Source organism: Limulus polyphemus, unplaced genomic scaffold (genome assembly GCF_000517525.1).
Source record: "Limulus polyphemus unplaced genomic scaffold, Limulus_polyphemus-2.1.2 Scaffold4841, whole genome shotgun sequence".
In the NCBI taxonomy this organism is placed as follows: domain Eukaryota; kingdom Metazoa; phylum Arthropoda; class Merostomata; order Xiphosura; family Limulidae; genus Limulus; species Limulus polyphemus.
Window position 1 is genome coordinate 30,787 of NW_013670451.1, and position 14,380 is coordinate 45,166.

The window sequence follows — 14,380 nt, forward strand, 5'->3', positions numbered from 1 at the left end:
CGTCGGAACGAATTTACGGAAAATTAACTTACAAACGGAGACGTAACAATATCTTATAAATAAAGTAAAGAGGGAGTTAGTTACTTTAGCTTAAGTAGCTAATAATATTTTTTTCTAGTAATTATATTCGGAATAACCAGGACGGAAAGACCAACTTCAAGTATCTGGACTTCTCTCGGCGTTCCCGTGTTATAGGGAGGAGGTTTGGAGTTAGAACTATACAATAACTTAAGGTATGGTGTATAGTTCTATTCAATCTTATAGTTATATTTAATATCTTTTTGTAAGGGTGGAGGTTGGGAGTTTGATTAGTAGAAATATTAGGGTGGCCTTATTTCAATTCATTTCTACTTTATGAAGTTTAAGGGTAACTTCCTTCCCACAACTGGCTATAGACAGTGAAAAGCAGTAGAAGCTGAGACGTTGTGGGTATAAACACTCAGTTTTGTACCCTTATTTGTTTGATTGTTTTTTTATGATTTTCCATGACGGCTGACTAGATTAACATCAGCGTTTGGATATTGTCTGATAGATGGGATATCCCTAACGTATTTGGGTGCTATTACCACAAACATTTTCCGTTATGATAATAAGTTGACAACCAGGACAGATAACGGTATTGCGATATTCAATTCATTGTTTTATAGTGCTGATTTAATTAATGTAATCAATAGTCTAAAAGCCACACACATATTATAGTATCAGACTTCTTTACTTCTCCTTTATTAATTTCCTCGGCCAGTTTAACGGCTTCAAAAGTCACACTTTAGGATATAATTTTACTGGGAATCTGGAACAAAAATATTCCAATACTGTTTTTCAACTGAACATAAATAAACTCAATAAATGTATTTTCCAAATTGTTGTTTGTTTGGCGTTTATTGGCACAAAACAACTAGACTATCTGTGCCAAACAACCATGAAAAATGCCCCACGTAAAATACAATAACATGTAAAAAGAAAATCAGTTAAAAGCTAAACAATGCCGAAAACTTAGTTTAAAAAGTTAATAGAAACGAAACATGCCAATGGCCCGTAAAAAGCTAAAAAACACAATCAATCGGACAGTGTCACCATCGCTAATAACAAAATCCAATGTCATGGGTAAACCCATAGAAAGGACATTTCTAAAATGGTGCCTCCACTCACAGTCGTAACAATGACACAACAGTAAAACGTGGGCTATTGTGAATTGAGTGTCACAAAGGCCACACATTGGTGGATCAGTCTTTGATAAAAGAAAACGATGGGTTAAAAAACTGGCCAATGCACAGCCTAGCCAGGACAACTTCCTCCTTCCGATTCTTACAGAAGCAGGACGGCCAAAGAGCAACAGAAGGTTTGATCTGGAAAAACTTGACATTGCTCACCCCAAGTCGAGTGCCAACGGGCGCGAAACCGAGTCTTAATCATAGGACCATAGTCCATATACGATACAAGCACGGCTGTGACAGCACCAGAACAGACAGATTTAGCTGCGGTGTCAGAAAGCTCATTCTCTAGAATATCAACATGACCAAGTATCCAGAAAAACTGGATAGAAATGGATGACAGAAAACTGAGCCAGTCGTTTCACAAGGTCTAAGAGAAGAGGGTGAGAACTAACGTTAAGGTATTCCAGAGCTAAGAGAGTCAGTGTAAATGGTACAATAAGTGTACTGTATAGCTTCTACGTGATCCACGGCAAGAGAAATGGCATACAACTCGGCAGTGAACCCAGAAACTAGAGAGGATCCCGTGAGTAACCACGTGCCACAACAAACCATGGCTGAGCCCATAGAGTCACCTGATTTCGAACCATCCGTAAAAACGGGAGTAGAAAAATGGTTTGAAAGATGTTCAGCAAAGAGAGATCAGTACTTCCAATCGGGAGTATCTGCCTTCCTCAGATGGCTCGAAGAAAGGTCACAGGAGGGTATGATGGCGAGCCATGGCGGACTGGCTGATCAGAGTCAGCAACATCATTCATTGACAGACCCAATTCAGCCAGCTGTGCCTAATTTACATAGGTCTAAAGGAGGAATGGTAGACCATCTATTCTGAAAGAGCACAGCCTAATGAAGAAGGAAAACAACCCCAGGTGGGATGCTATGGTAAGGATTGAAGCATATTGTAAAGAAAGTTGTAAATGTTGGAGGTGAAGAGGAGGCTTGTGGGACTCAGTGTGCAAATTCTGGACTGGAAAAGTCCAAAAAGCCCCCATACAGAGCGAAAGCCCCAGATGATGAACAGAGGCCAACATCTTCAAGGCAGATGGTCTAGCAGACCCATAGTCCAGCTTGGGATGTATGAAGGCACGATAGATCTTCAAATAAAACATTGATCCACTCCCAAGAGGTGGAAGAGAGGACACGGAGGATGTTTAGTGCCTTTGTACAATGGACATAAAACTGCTTAATATGAGCACAAAGAACTTAGTCTCGGTGATGTTGTTCTTCCTATGGTGAGACAAAGCTCCAAATCAGGGCGTGAACCCTGTCGGGAGAAAAAGTGGATACAAACGATTTTTGAAGAAGAGAAAGTGAAATCATTTGCTGTGGTTCACCTTAACAAGCGAGTGAGAGAAGTCTGGAGCTGCTGCTCAATAAATCTTTTGATCGACAAGAAATATGGAAGTCGTTTGCAACAGGAAGAGGAAGTTGTTTAGTGATAACATTGATCGTGATACTGAAAAGGGTGACACTCAAGACACAGCCTTGAGGGACTCCATGTTCCAGTGTGAAGGATCGGGAAAGGGTTAAAACCACACGGACTTGGAATCGCCTGTCCAGTAAAAAGGTTACAAATAAAAAAAATGGTAAATAGCCACACAACCCATATAAATGGAAGTCCCACAAAATCCCAAACCTCCATATATTGTCATAAGCTTTCTCAGGATAAAAAACAACAACATAAAACAAGATGTTATTTCTTGAGGAACACTTCCCTGATCAAGGTACCAAGACGAATCAGGTGGTTCATGGTAGAGCGCTGTTGATGGAACCCACACTGGGTGAGTGAGAGGAGGTTGTTTGATTCAAGAAACCAAACAAGACGTGCATTACCTATCCTCTCTAAGACCTTAAAGAGACAGCTACTCAAATCAATTGGACGATAATTAGAAGGAATCGTGGGATCCTTCCCAGGTTTGGAAAAGGTAGAACAATAACCATGCACCACGCATCAGGAAAAACATGCTTCTGCCAGATCTGGTCAAAAATGACCAGGAGAATAGCAGGAGAGGCAGGAGAGAGATGGCGCAGAATCTCATAGTGAACATCTCATAGATCCAACTGATGTACTGCCAGACTGATGAAGAACAAGCTTAAGTTCCACCAGTATAATTGTATAGATGATCTGCCTGAAAGGAAAAGGACGATCGCTCAGCCCGAGACTTGGTGATGGGAGAAGAGACAGAAGTGCTGGAAAGATAAGGAAAACACTCCCCGATAATACTGACGATACTCTGTACATCAGCAAGCTCCTGGCCATTTGAGAGCAAGATGGGGAGGTGTTGAAAAGCATATATCCATTGACTCTAGAAAGCAATGCAGTTGGAAAGAGTGGAATACTTGCAAAATATATCCCAGGCCCGTTTCTGAGCCTTCTGTGCCTGCTGGCAGGCAGGAGACCACCATGGATGAAGATACCGTGGGAAACGTGTAGAGATTTTGGGAATAGAATGAACAGCTGTTTGAATTATACAATCAGTTACTGCATCCACGCAGTTGTTAATAGATAGAAGACTAACAACAGCAAGATCAAGTTCCATTAAAGTCTACTAAGATGAAAAATAGAGACGGCAACTGTTCTATGAGAGCATCAACGTCTGATTGATCGTAAATCTCTCCAGGAGACAGGTAGAAAGAACAGTGATTGTACGATCCACAGAGATACAGACGGCTACAGTCTCCAAGGGTATTTCGAGTGGCACAGACAAGGTGGGTATGTGTTGGTCAATCAGTACTGTAATACCTCCATGAACCCGTCCATCACACAACCTGTCATTCGGTAAAAGGAAAACTACCCAAAGGTGTCAGTATTGGCAGGTTTCAGGAATGTTTGCTGTAAGAAGAAACATGGGATGATAGGAATCGATTAAGGCCTTAATGTCATCCAAATTAGAATGGAAACCTCGACAGTTCCACTGTATCAAAGTGGTTGTTTTTATTTAAGTGGAGGAGAACTAAGTGGAGAACCCTTCTGTTTATAACCACGACGTTTTTACTAGAAGGAAGTCTGTCGACCTCCATGGATCCTTCCTGGGTATGATTGGCCAGACCTCTGTCAGAGAATGGAGACTCCAGAGACTAAGGGCGTGACCGAATAATGATTCTGCACCTAGGAGCCGAAAAACAAGTGACCCTAGCAGTCGCCGAATGCGATGGTCGGGACAGAGACAGAAGTAGATATAGACTTGTCAACTCTTGGATCCACAGAGGGCAAAAGACTCTTTACATGGCGTGAAAAAGACTCTGATGGAGGCACGGCAAGATCTATCTGCACTCGCACTGTAGCATTGAAATGAAGAGCAACAGATTATGTCCGAGATGGAACAGGGGACAACATCATCCGAGCCTTATGATAAGAAATGTTGTTTATAGTACATAAACGTTGTGTCTTTCTCCTCCACCCATTTATGGCAAGATAAATAGTAAGAGGGGGTGAGAACCAGCGCAATTGATGCAGTGATGGTACAGTTGACACTCGTAAGCGTCATGGTCGTTGCTGACACAACGAACACACGTCAAAGAACACCCACAAAATGCCTTAGAATATCCTCATATTTCAGATAACCTGCCTTAGCAGTGGTAGGTGGATGCGGTGATGTAAAGTACAGGAATAAGCAAGGATCTCTGACTCCGGGGATGTTCTTCAAATCCCTCTCAACAATAACTCTTCGTGAGGAATTCAAAGTAGCCTCAATAGGTATATCCCCAATGGCTTTCGAATTCAGGAGGATTTCAGTGTGTTTTGGTGTATATCTTTCCACCAAGGTGTCCCCATAACGTAGCTTCTTAACTGACTTCAAAGAGCTAGCAAGCCTCTCTAATCCCTTCTGAATGAAGAAAGGAGACAATTGTCCTAAAGGTTTGTCAGATGTAAGATTAGAAAACGGGGTACAGGAACAAATTAGTGTGGAGACTGCTGATCAGAGTCTTCTAAACGTGGCCCTTTCCAATCAACGTGATTTTTATTAGTTTTTTTTTAAATCACACGGTGAGGAAAGAATGGAAAAGATTCAGTACCTACTGACCCTACCCACCATGGAGCCCTATCACAATGTCACACATTAACAATGTAGCTACGCCAGGTTTTGTGGGCACTGTCCCAAAACACACAATGTCCACAACACCTGTTGAGAACGTCCAACATCGGTACTTAGTTGAACCTAGCCCAACAGGACCAGCCGATTGACTCTGGGAGAGTTACCCCAAGGCCACCCGTCTACCGGAATTCAATGCCAAAGTGATGTTAAAGTGCCACAGATATAAAATGACCCATCAATGACAATCCTCAACCACCAGGATCCTCTCCTTCCTCTCTCCGTACACCACGCAAGGCAAACACGTACAAACTGAAAATACAGAATCTTCCCTAGGAGGTCCCCCCCTCACCATGTACAGGTTTTCCAAATGTACAAACATGATAAATTCCATGTATAAATCAAGAACATTAAAAATGCTAAAAAAACTACTGAAATCAAAGTTTATCCAATATACTTTCCTTTTTAAATTAAAGTCTTATTCAAATTATATTTTCTCTTGTTATTATAAAAATGCAGTTTGGTTACACACACCGAAAACAATAAATGTTCAGGTGTTTTAAAGTGACTAGAGCATTGTTTGAAGTACGGTTCTTCTAATTAATTTTTAAATGTTTGGTTGCCCATTTTACTTTTATGTAGCTTTAGATGAAGCTCACGTCACGAGATCGGTTACTGGTAATATAATACTTCATTCAAACACTGCATATAAAGTTAAATTCATAACTTTGTTATCTAGAAAAAAATTTTCTGAGCCCTACTGGAGTTCCCCCATCAATTAATATTCACTATTTCGGAGATTTTTTTTTACCTCGTGGTCCTCAACTCGCTACCTGAGGATCACGGGTTCGAATTCATTCCCCGAACATGTTCGCCCTTTCAGCTATGGGAGCGTTGTAAGATAATGGTCAACCTCACTATTCGGTAGTAAAGAGTAGCCCAAGAGTTGGCGGTGAGCGGTGTTGACTAGCTGCCTTCCCTTAGTCTATTTTGGAGTTTAAAGACAACAAGAAAGAAAAAGTCTCTCATGCAAGTGTTTATCAAAAATCTGCTAAAAATAGTTCAAACTATTTTACGGGATGTAGATGTAGTCAAGAAGCAACAGCTTTGATGCTTTTTCTTAGTTGATTAATATTGGCTACGCAGGTATATAAATCCTTCTAGTGGTTATTTTCTCTTTAGACATTTTTGGCTTTTTTTTTAGTATTAACATTAAATAGCTGAGTAAATGCCAAGAGAAGGACGTTTACCCCGGTCCCGGGTTAAATGCCAAGAGAAAGACGTTTACCCCGGTCCCGGGTAAATGCCAAGAGAAAGACGTTTACCTCGGTCCCGGGTAAATGCAAGAGAAAGACGTTTACCTCGGTCTCGGGTTCTGTAGTTTCTCCCTAGCTGCTGCAGAGTACGACGACCACGTGGATGTCCTGGAGCGGAGCTTGGCTCTGGTCCATTCCTGTATGGATGACGTCAGTGATGGAATTCGACCAAGAAGAAAGACGATCGCTCCGTCCATGTTCTGTGGTGAAATTATGTATAACACTTATTCCATAATTAGCACCGAATTCTGAACTAAACATTTAATTCTTAACCAACGTTTGTAAAACGCCCAGTTCCTAGCTAGCATCTTCGAGCAACTTTGAGTTTTAAACAATAACGCAGTTTTACCCCCCCCCCCCCCCAGTGGTAAACCCAGTCCTCTACAAGTATCTATACAGTGGTATAGCCAGTCATTTATCAGGAAAACCCAGTTTCTATCATTACCGTCCAGTACACAACACTTGTTGCACCACCACTTGGACATCTAGTTCTTAACCTTCACCTGCATACGACACTTGTTGCACCACCACTTGGACACCTAGTTCTTAACCTGCATACGACACTTGTTGCACCACCACTTGGACACCTTAACCTTCACCTGCATACGACACTTGTTGCACCACCACTTGGACACCTTAACCTTCACCTGCATATGACACTTGTTGTACCACCACTAAAAACAAAAAAAATCTTACTCTGATTCCGTTAAGATAATTCAACTATTAACTTGTTTATCGCAAATATTAATGAAAATCCCCTACTGTCCTCCGTACTGGGTTTTGATATTGGCTTAGCCAATAGGCTAAGTTTAGAACCACTTAGTAGTTTCCTATTGGTCACTCGCACTACTTTAAAGATAGTATTTTAAAGAGAAACAAACAAATTCAGTATAATAAGACGAATCCAGTTTTAGCTACTTATTACAATTGTAAAACTATGCCAGTAGAAACGCCGCCCTGTGTGCGGCTGTTTGTCTAATCGTAGTACTCGTATCTCATTGAAAACAAATTTAAAAAGTGAACATTTTCAAAAACTGATTTTTCTGGGAAGTACTACACGGGAAAAGTGTTCGGATTGTGCTGATAATATACAAGTCATACCCTTTATTGATTTTTTTAAAACTCCAGTTTCTCAGATATTTACATATTACATCAATAAAGATATAACCAAATCCTCACGTACAGTCCTAGTGAACGTTGTGTTCTTATTGTGAGGAGAGTACTTTATTTAAAATTGTGTTATATTATAAAGAAATGGTTGTTACACAGTTATTTTTTTTTTTAATTGTCTCAATCTTAAATACCCATATGATTTTTTGTTTGTTGTGCCATTTAATAAATGGTACAGAAGTTATGTTGGCATACATAGATACTGACATACACGTTACGTTCATTATAGTAATAAAGATTAGTTAGTTTTGAATTTCGCGCTATCTGCGATAGTCTTTTCTAAGCTACTAGTGAACACCACCCACCGCCCCTTATTGGAATACTCTTATCAACAAATAATGGGATTAAATGTCACTTATAACGCCCCCACTCATGAAAGGGTGAGCATATTTGATGAAGGCATTGCGAGTCCAGCGCCCACTAACCACCAGACCATGTCTGTATTTTATTAAGTCAGAAAAAGACATTCCTTCCCACCCTCTTTTGTTAGAAATACGATTTAATTTCGGACATTATATCAAATATGTGCAAAAAAGTTTTTTTATTACGATTTAATTAGTTGACTAACGCCTACATCCGTCCTTGTGTAGATATGTATAAAAAACAAACACTGGTGTTACTTACCAGTAACATTTTTGCCACATCTTTTTGATTGCATTCCCTTACGTTGTGTCCATTAATCTCAAGAATCTGATCTCCCTGTAAAATTTTACGATTTTGGTGGGCCGCTTTACTTCCTGGTTCCTGAGGTAAAATAGGTAGTTTAGGGTCAAAAGAGCTAAATAAATCTGAAATATTACAAAATAAATATAACCGCCCACGTGTTTATACAAGTTCTGATAGTTAATAATTAGTTTTAAAACAGGTATATGATAGATGTGATCTTACTGGGAAAATGTTGAAAATTTTAGTGGACCGCTGTACTTCTTCGTCCTCAGTGTAGGGTTGGTAGTAGAGGGGGAGAAAAATAAGAATAAAATTAAAATGTTTACAAAGTAACCCAGGATATTCAAATATTGAAATAATTGTTATTGATTAATAATTAATTGCAAAACAATTACTTTTTTTCTCTTTAATTATATCAGCTTTTTTTTTTTTTTTAAGACATTTTCTTTACTCTGGAATCTACAACTATCTGTGATATAATTATGATATAAACGAGCGTTTTCGTCCTTAACGACTTATGATTAATCAGATGAAATACTTCAGAAACTTCATACCAAAGTAAACACATTGAAAGAAACTAAATAATAATAAATGTACATGAAAAAACTCTTTCGTACAGCTGGTTTAAGTTTTCTTTTTCTTAAGTATGCCAACACTGTAGCTTTAATAATATCGAAATGTTACAAACTAAGTTAAATTGATTGAAACCGTCAAATCTATAAACCTAAAATATTTTACTTAAAGTTATTAAAATAGAAAAACACCACTTTAATCATACATTTTAAGTAAAAGTTACACATGTAAATCATGGCGAATAACTAGTGGTAGCATATCAATACAAGAACGTAAGAACGAAAAGTCACCTGGGAGGTTGGTAGCAAATGACGTGAAACCGGCGAAAAAATAAATAAATAAAATAAAACAAAAGAAGAAAAGAGGCTTTTAATGAGCATGCAAACAAGGGGACTTTCACCACGAAACGAACGGTTCATGTGCTACGGCTCAAAATAGTGAAAGGAGCGGCGCACACCACTTTTTGTAGCATGACTGTTGCTAGTACTATTGGTAGCGATACTTTTTTTACTCATACCCTGCTAATAAGGTTCAAATAATTGATCTGTAAAAGCTCCACGTTGAAGGGTAGTGTTAATCACAAAGCAGGCATCGAATCCTGAATTTTAGCATTACAATCCATCTAGTTTAACGCTGAGCATCATGCGCTTGAAGAGGGGGAGTAGATTTTGAGGTTCCTTAAAAGAGAGAAGCGTCGATAAAATAGCAAAAGTAATATTTTAATTTGCCTGTTTGACAGTGAACAACTATATTTGACAGTGTTACGACAGCGGAAGTCACGTGACGCTTGTAACAAGTCATGAGATTCTAGACAGATCATGTCTGTTCGTGGCAACTCTAGTCTTTTCTTCTTTTCTATATAAGCCGGCAAATGAAGTGACGGCATATAGATAATTGCAGACAGGCAGAGTTAGAGACCTACAATTGAGTCAAGCGCAGTAGTGACCGTAAGTAAAGTGCGTGAATCATTGTGAATTATAGCGTGTGTTTAAGTTCAAGTGACTGTGGAAATTAAGTGTATTGCAAAGTTGTATTGAGAAAGAATAAACTAGTTTTATTTAAGAAATGACTTGGGTCGCTAAAGTTTCATCCGAAAGAAATTATACGGGAAATTAACAAACGACCAGAGACGTAACAACAGTAAATATTCCCTCGTTGCACATCATCGAGTAGCGAAAGAGAAGAGAAGTTTTTACGGATAGCGACGGATTCCTCGAGTAGCATTAAAAATTTACAACTGATTCCACGAACGTAGATAAAGACCTAACTTCAGTCCTCGTAATCTCACGTATGTCGAAATACCGAATGAAGCAGAAAAGGCTTACCACGTATGTAATGAATACACCACGTCCGTTGCTGAAAAAGAAACAAGAGCAAAAAAAATTAAGTTACAGACGAACAGGATATGACAAATTTTGGGAACATTCGAAATGAAACGTAAAATTTAAATCTGATTTGATAATAAAACTAAAGCTACTGATACAACCTAACTGCGGAATTGAAATTATTTAAGAATTATCTCAACTAACAGTGATTAGTTCTGACATTCTAACGTTTTCTAATGCGCAAATCTTAAATTTTAACTGAAATCGTAAACACTCTTCTAAAAGGAAATGCATGTAAAATAATATTTGTCACTCAATGAAAACCTTAAGATTATTCGATTTGATGTTTTTCGATAAGCGTTTACTAAAGTTTATTTTTAGACAACTATTACACTCAAGAACATTTAAGTTTAAGTTCTGAACATAATTTTCAAAATGTAAAGATAACACAAGCTAGCGAATTTAAAGTTCATAAAACTGCCGTCCCACCAAACATGCTCGCCCTTTCAGCCGTGGAGGCGTTATAATGTGACGGTCAATTCCACTACTCCCACTAAGAGTAGCCCAAGAGTTGGCGATGGGGGGGGTGATGACTAGCTGCCTTCCCTCTAGTCTTATACTGCTAAATTAGGGACGGCTTGCGCAGATAGCCCTCGTGTAGCTTTGCGCGAAATTCAAAAACAAACAAACATAAAAGTTGTTTTGGTTTTAATAATGCATTTTCCATAATTCGGCCACGCAGATTTCGAGAATAATTTTTTTTTTCTATCACTTGTTTTTTTTTCAGATTTGTAAAAATAATCCTTAGATTAGCGTTTCGTTTACCACAAGGAACAGTTATTATTTTGTTTGTTAACAAAAAATACAAACAAACTGAAGAAAAGAGTAGAACATTGATGTCAAACGAATATGCATCCTCATTCATCCCGAGGAAATTACGTCTTTTGCATTATGACGTTTTGTGAAAAATCTATACGAGATGGAGAAAAATGTACATCATTTTCGGATTCAGCGTACAGGAATTACTATAGAACGTGTAAAAATGAAGACAATAAAACCATTGTAGGCCTGCGTTATTTATTCTGCAACTAATCATAACCTTTAATTGAACAACTAGAAACCTAACCTTCCGTTTGATACTGATTACCATTAAATAATACTAGTTACGTTTATATTCATGAAATTGTGGTATTACACGATTATTGATCTCTCGGTGGATCAGAGGTAAGTTTACGGACTTGCAACGATTAAATTCGGGGTTTGATTCCACATGGTGGTAGAGTGCATATAGCCCATTGAGTAGCTTTGATTTAAACCATAAAAAAGCAGGATTCTTGTTACAATCTTACAAGAACTAGGGTTAGGTTTTAATATGTAACCGTTGAAGTTAATCGACTTTTAATAATTATCTTCTCTGAAAGTTCAGAGATGGTAAATATCCAAACTTACAACGCTAAAATCGGGGGATCGATTCCTCGAGGTGGGCAGAGCGAAAAGTAGCCCATTGTGTAGTTTTGCGCTAAAAAAATAAAACAATTTTCTCTGAAAAACAATTGGAAGCGCAGTTATGTATTTATTACGGGTTGGTCATGTGGTACAGATGGGTTCGATTCTGTGCAATTCCACAAAATATCGAAGTGTGTGCGTGTTGCAAGCATAGCAGTCAGTTCCTTAGCGTGGATGGCGGTTGGTAGGGTATTGTTAACTGGCTTCCTTCCTTCTGGTCAGTAGTTTAAAAATTGGGACGGAGCCATAAAAACAAGATACAACACAATGGATAGTAACTTTGATTATTCTCTTAGCAACAGAATTACATGACGTTGTTTCTGTCACAAGTTATATAAAACCTAAAACCTGATACGGACAAAACTTACAGAAGGAACTTGATATTATTTATTATTATTATATTCAAAGTCTAACAGAAGAAAGTGGTTTAATATCTAAATATATAGTATTATTTAAAAAAAAAAAACGAATAATCATCAATAAAACATTAAAATTTTACTTTCAACTTTCAATACCTAGCCCAACTTCTGAAACTAGCTTCTATTGTTCTCAAAACCAGAAATCCACTTCTGCCGGTCCGAATATCTGACCGGGTACCCGTCCATCCCTAATATGTCTGCGAGTAAAGTGGTGTTAACGAACAATATAATCTAGTCTATATTTTATTGTTTAGGGTAAAGACGTCTGGTAGTAATATTAACAACCAATGTAATGTAGTTATGTTTTTGTTGTTTAGGGTAGAGATGTCTGTGAGTGAAATGATTTTAACTAACAATATAATATTGTCTGTTTTTATTGTTTAGGGTAAAGATGTCTGGTAGTAAAGTGATGTTCAATAACAATATAATCTAGTCTATAGATTATTTCACTCCCAGACAACCCTACCCTAAACAATAATGTTATATAACAATCTAATTATGTTTTATTGCTAATGTAAAGAAGTCTCGGAGTGCATTACATTGTTTGTTAACATTACTTTACTCCCAGATATCTCTGCCCCAAACAATAAAACGGACTAGAATATATTATTAGTTAACATCACTTTAGTCTGTTATATTGTTTAGGGTAGACATTTTTGGGAGTGAAGTGATGTTAAGTAACGATATAATCTTATTTGTTTTATTGTTTAGGGTAGAGATGTCTTTGAGTGAAGTGATGTTAAATAACGATATAGTCTAGTCTGTTTTATTGTTTAGGGTAGAGATGTCTTTGAGTGAAGTTAGTAACTAACAATATAATCTAGTGTTTAATTGTTTAGGGTAGAAATGTCTTTGAGTGAAGTGATGTTAAATAACGATATAGTCTAGTCTGTTTTATTGTTTAAGAAAGAAATGTCTGGGAGTGAAGTTAGTAACTAACAATGTAATCTAGTCTATGTTTAATTGTTTAGGGTAGAGATGTCTTGGAGTAAAGTGATGTTAATCAGGTACTTCTATACCCTAAATACAGAAATTATTTGATAATGAATATCTACTTTCTTGCCTTATAATCCAAAGTTTCTTAAATATTCAATATTACATTTCTAAAAGTGATCTAAATTATGATATTAAAACCAGTTAAATTTATCTAATCCATCTTCGTTAGTGTTTATTATGTAAGCTGAATAGTTTAGAAATCATGAACGTACATTCTCTGGATAAAGCTGAGTCCGAGATGTTCCTTTATACTGGTTTTCCGCAACTCAACGGTGATGAACTTTGTCGGAACTGTCAATTTTGAAAAGATATAATAGAGAACACTGAATAAATATTAAAACAAGCAGCAATGAGAATATGTTTGAACCTTAACGTTAAGGTTCAATCAGTTGGCAAGCTTAAGCAAGTATAATGGGCATTATACTAGACACGTGGACTAGTTCACTTTAAGGTTCAATCAGTTGGCAAGCTTAAGCATGTATAATGGGCATTATACTAGACACGTGGACTAGTTCACTTTAAGGTTCAATCAGTTGGCAAGCTTAAGCAAGTATAATGGGCATTATACTAGACACGTGGACTAGTTCACTTTAAGGTTCAATCAGTTGGCAAGCTTAAGCAAGTATAATGGGCATTATACTAGACACGTGGACTAGTTCACTTTAAAAAGTAACAAAGAATAAGCGTCTCGGAAAAGGATTCGTATTTTCCTGAAGTGACAGTGTGTACATGTTTCATAATTCTATACAGTATAAGTGTAAATATATATCGTTTACATTAAACAAACTTATTGGATTCTTTTTCAACCTCAATTTTTTTTATTTATTTTTTAGCCTCAGTGTCAGTTTTTTGCGTCACATCGGCTAAAAGACGGAGTTTCTAAAGTTCATGTTTCACAATCTCGAATATAGAACTGATGACCAGTAAACAGTACAGATAGCAGATAACCTTCGTAAAGTAAGACGATTAACTAACATTTATAATATAATATGGCAACATGCTGAAAGTGATCACTGACATCACCTTTTGAAATCCTGCGCTGTTTATTCACAGCCCTACACGTTAACCACTAGGCCCATTATCACAGCCCTACATAGTAACCACTAGGCCCATTATCACAGCCCTACATAGTAACCACTAGGCCCATTATCACAGCCCTACATA

The 14,380-nt window shown here is 37.6% G+C and overlaps 1 protein-coding gene across 1 annotated transcript in view; it reads right to left on the reverse strand.

The window, feature by feature from the left end:
• Positions 1-14,380, reverse strand: part of LOC106471765 (inaD-like protein) — a gene marked incomplete at its 5' end in the record, with an annotated part of 24,700 nt that overhangs the window by 5,914 nt on the left and 4,406 nt on the right. Inside the window, 4 exons of the mRNA XM_022400375.1 lie at positions 6,607-6,761; positions 8,356-8,475; positions 10,296-10,326; positions 13,429-13,507. Coding sequence (XP_022256083.1) covers positions 6,607-6,761; positions 8,356-8,475; positions 10,296-10,326; positions 13,429-13,507 — 385 coding nt within the window. The remainder of the gene's footprint in view (positions 1-6,606; positions 6,762-8,355; positions 8,476-10,295; positions 10,327-13,428; positions 13,508-14,380) is intronic.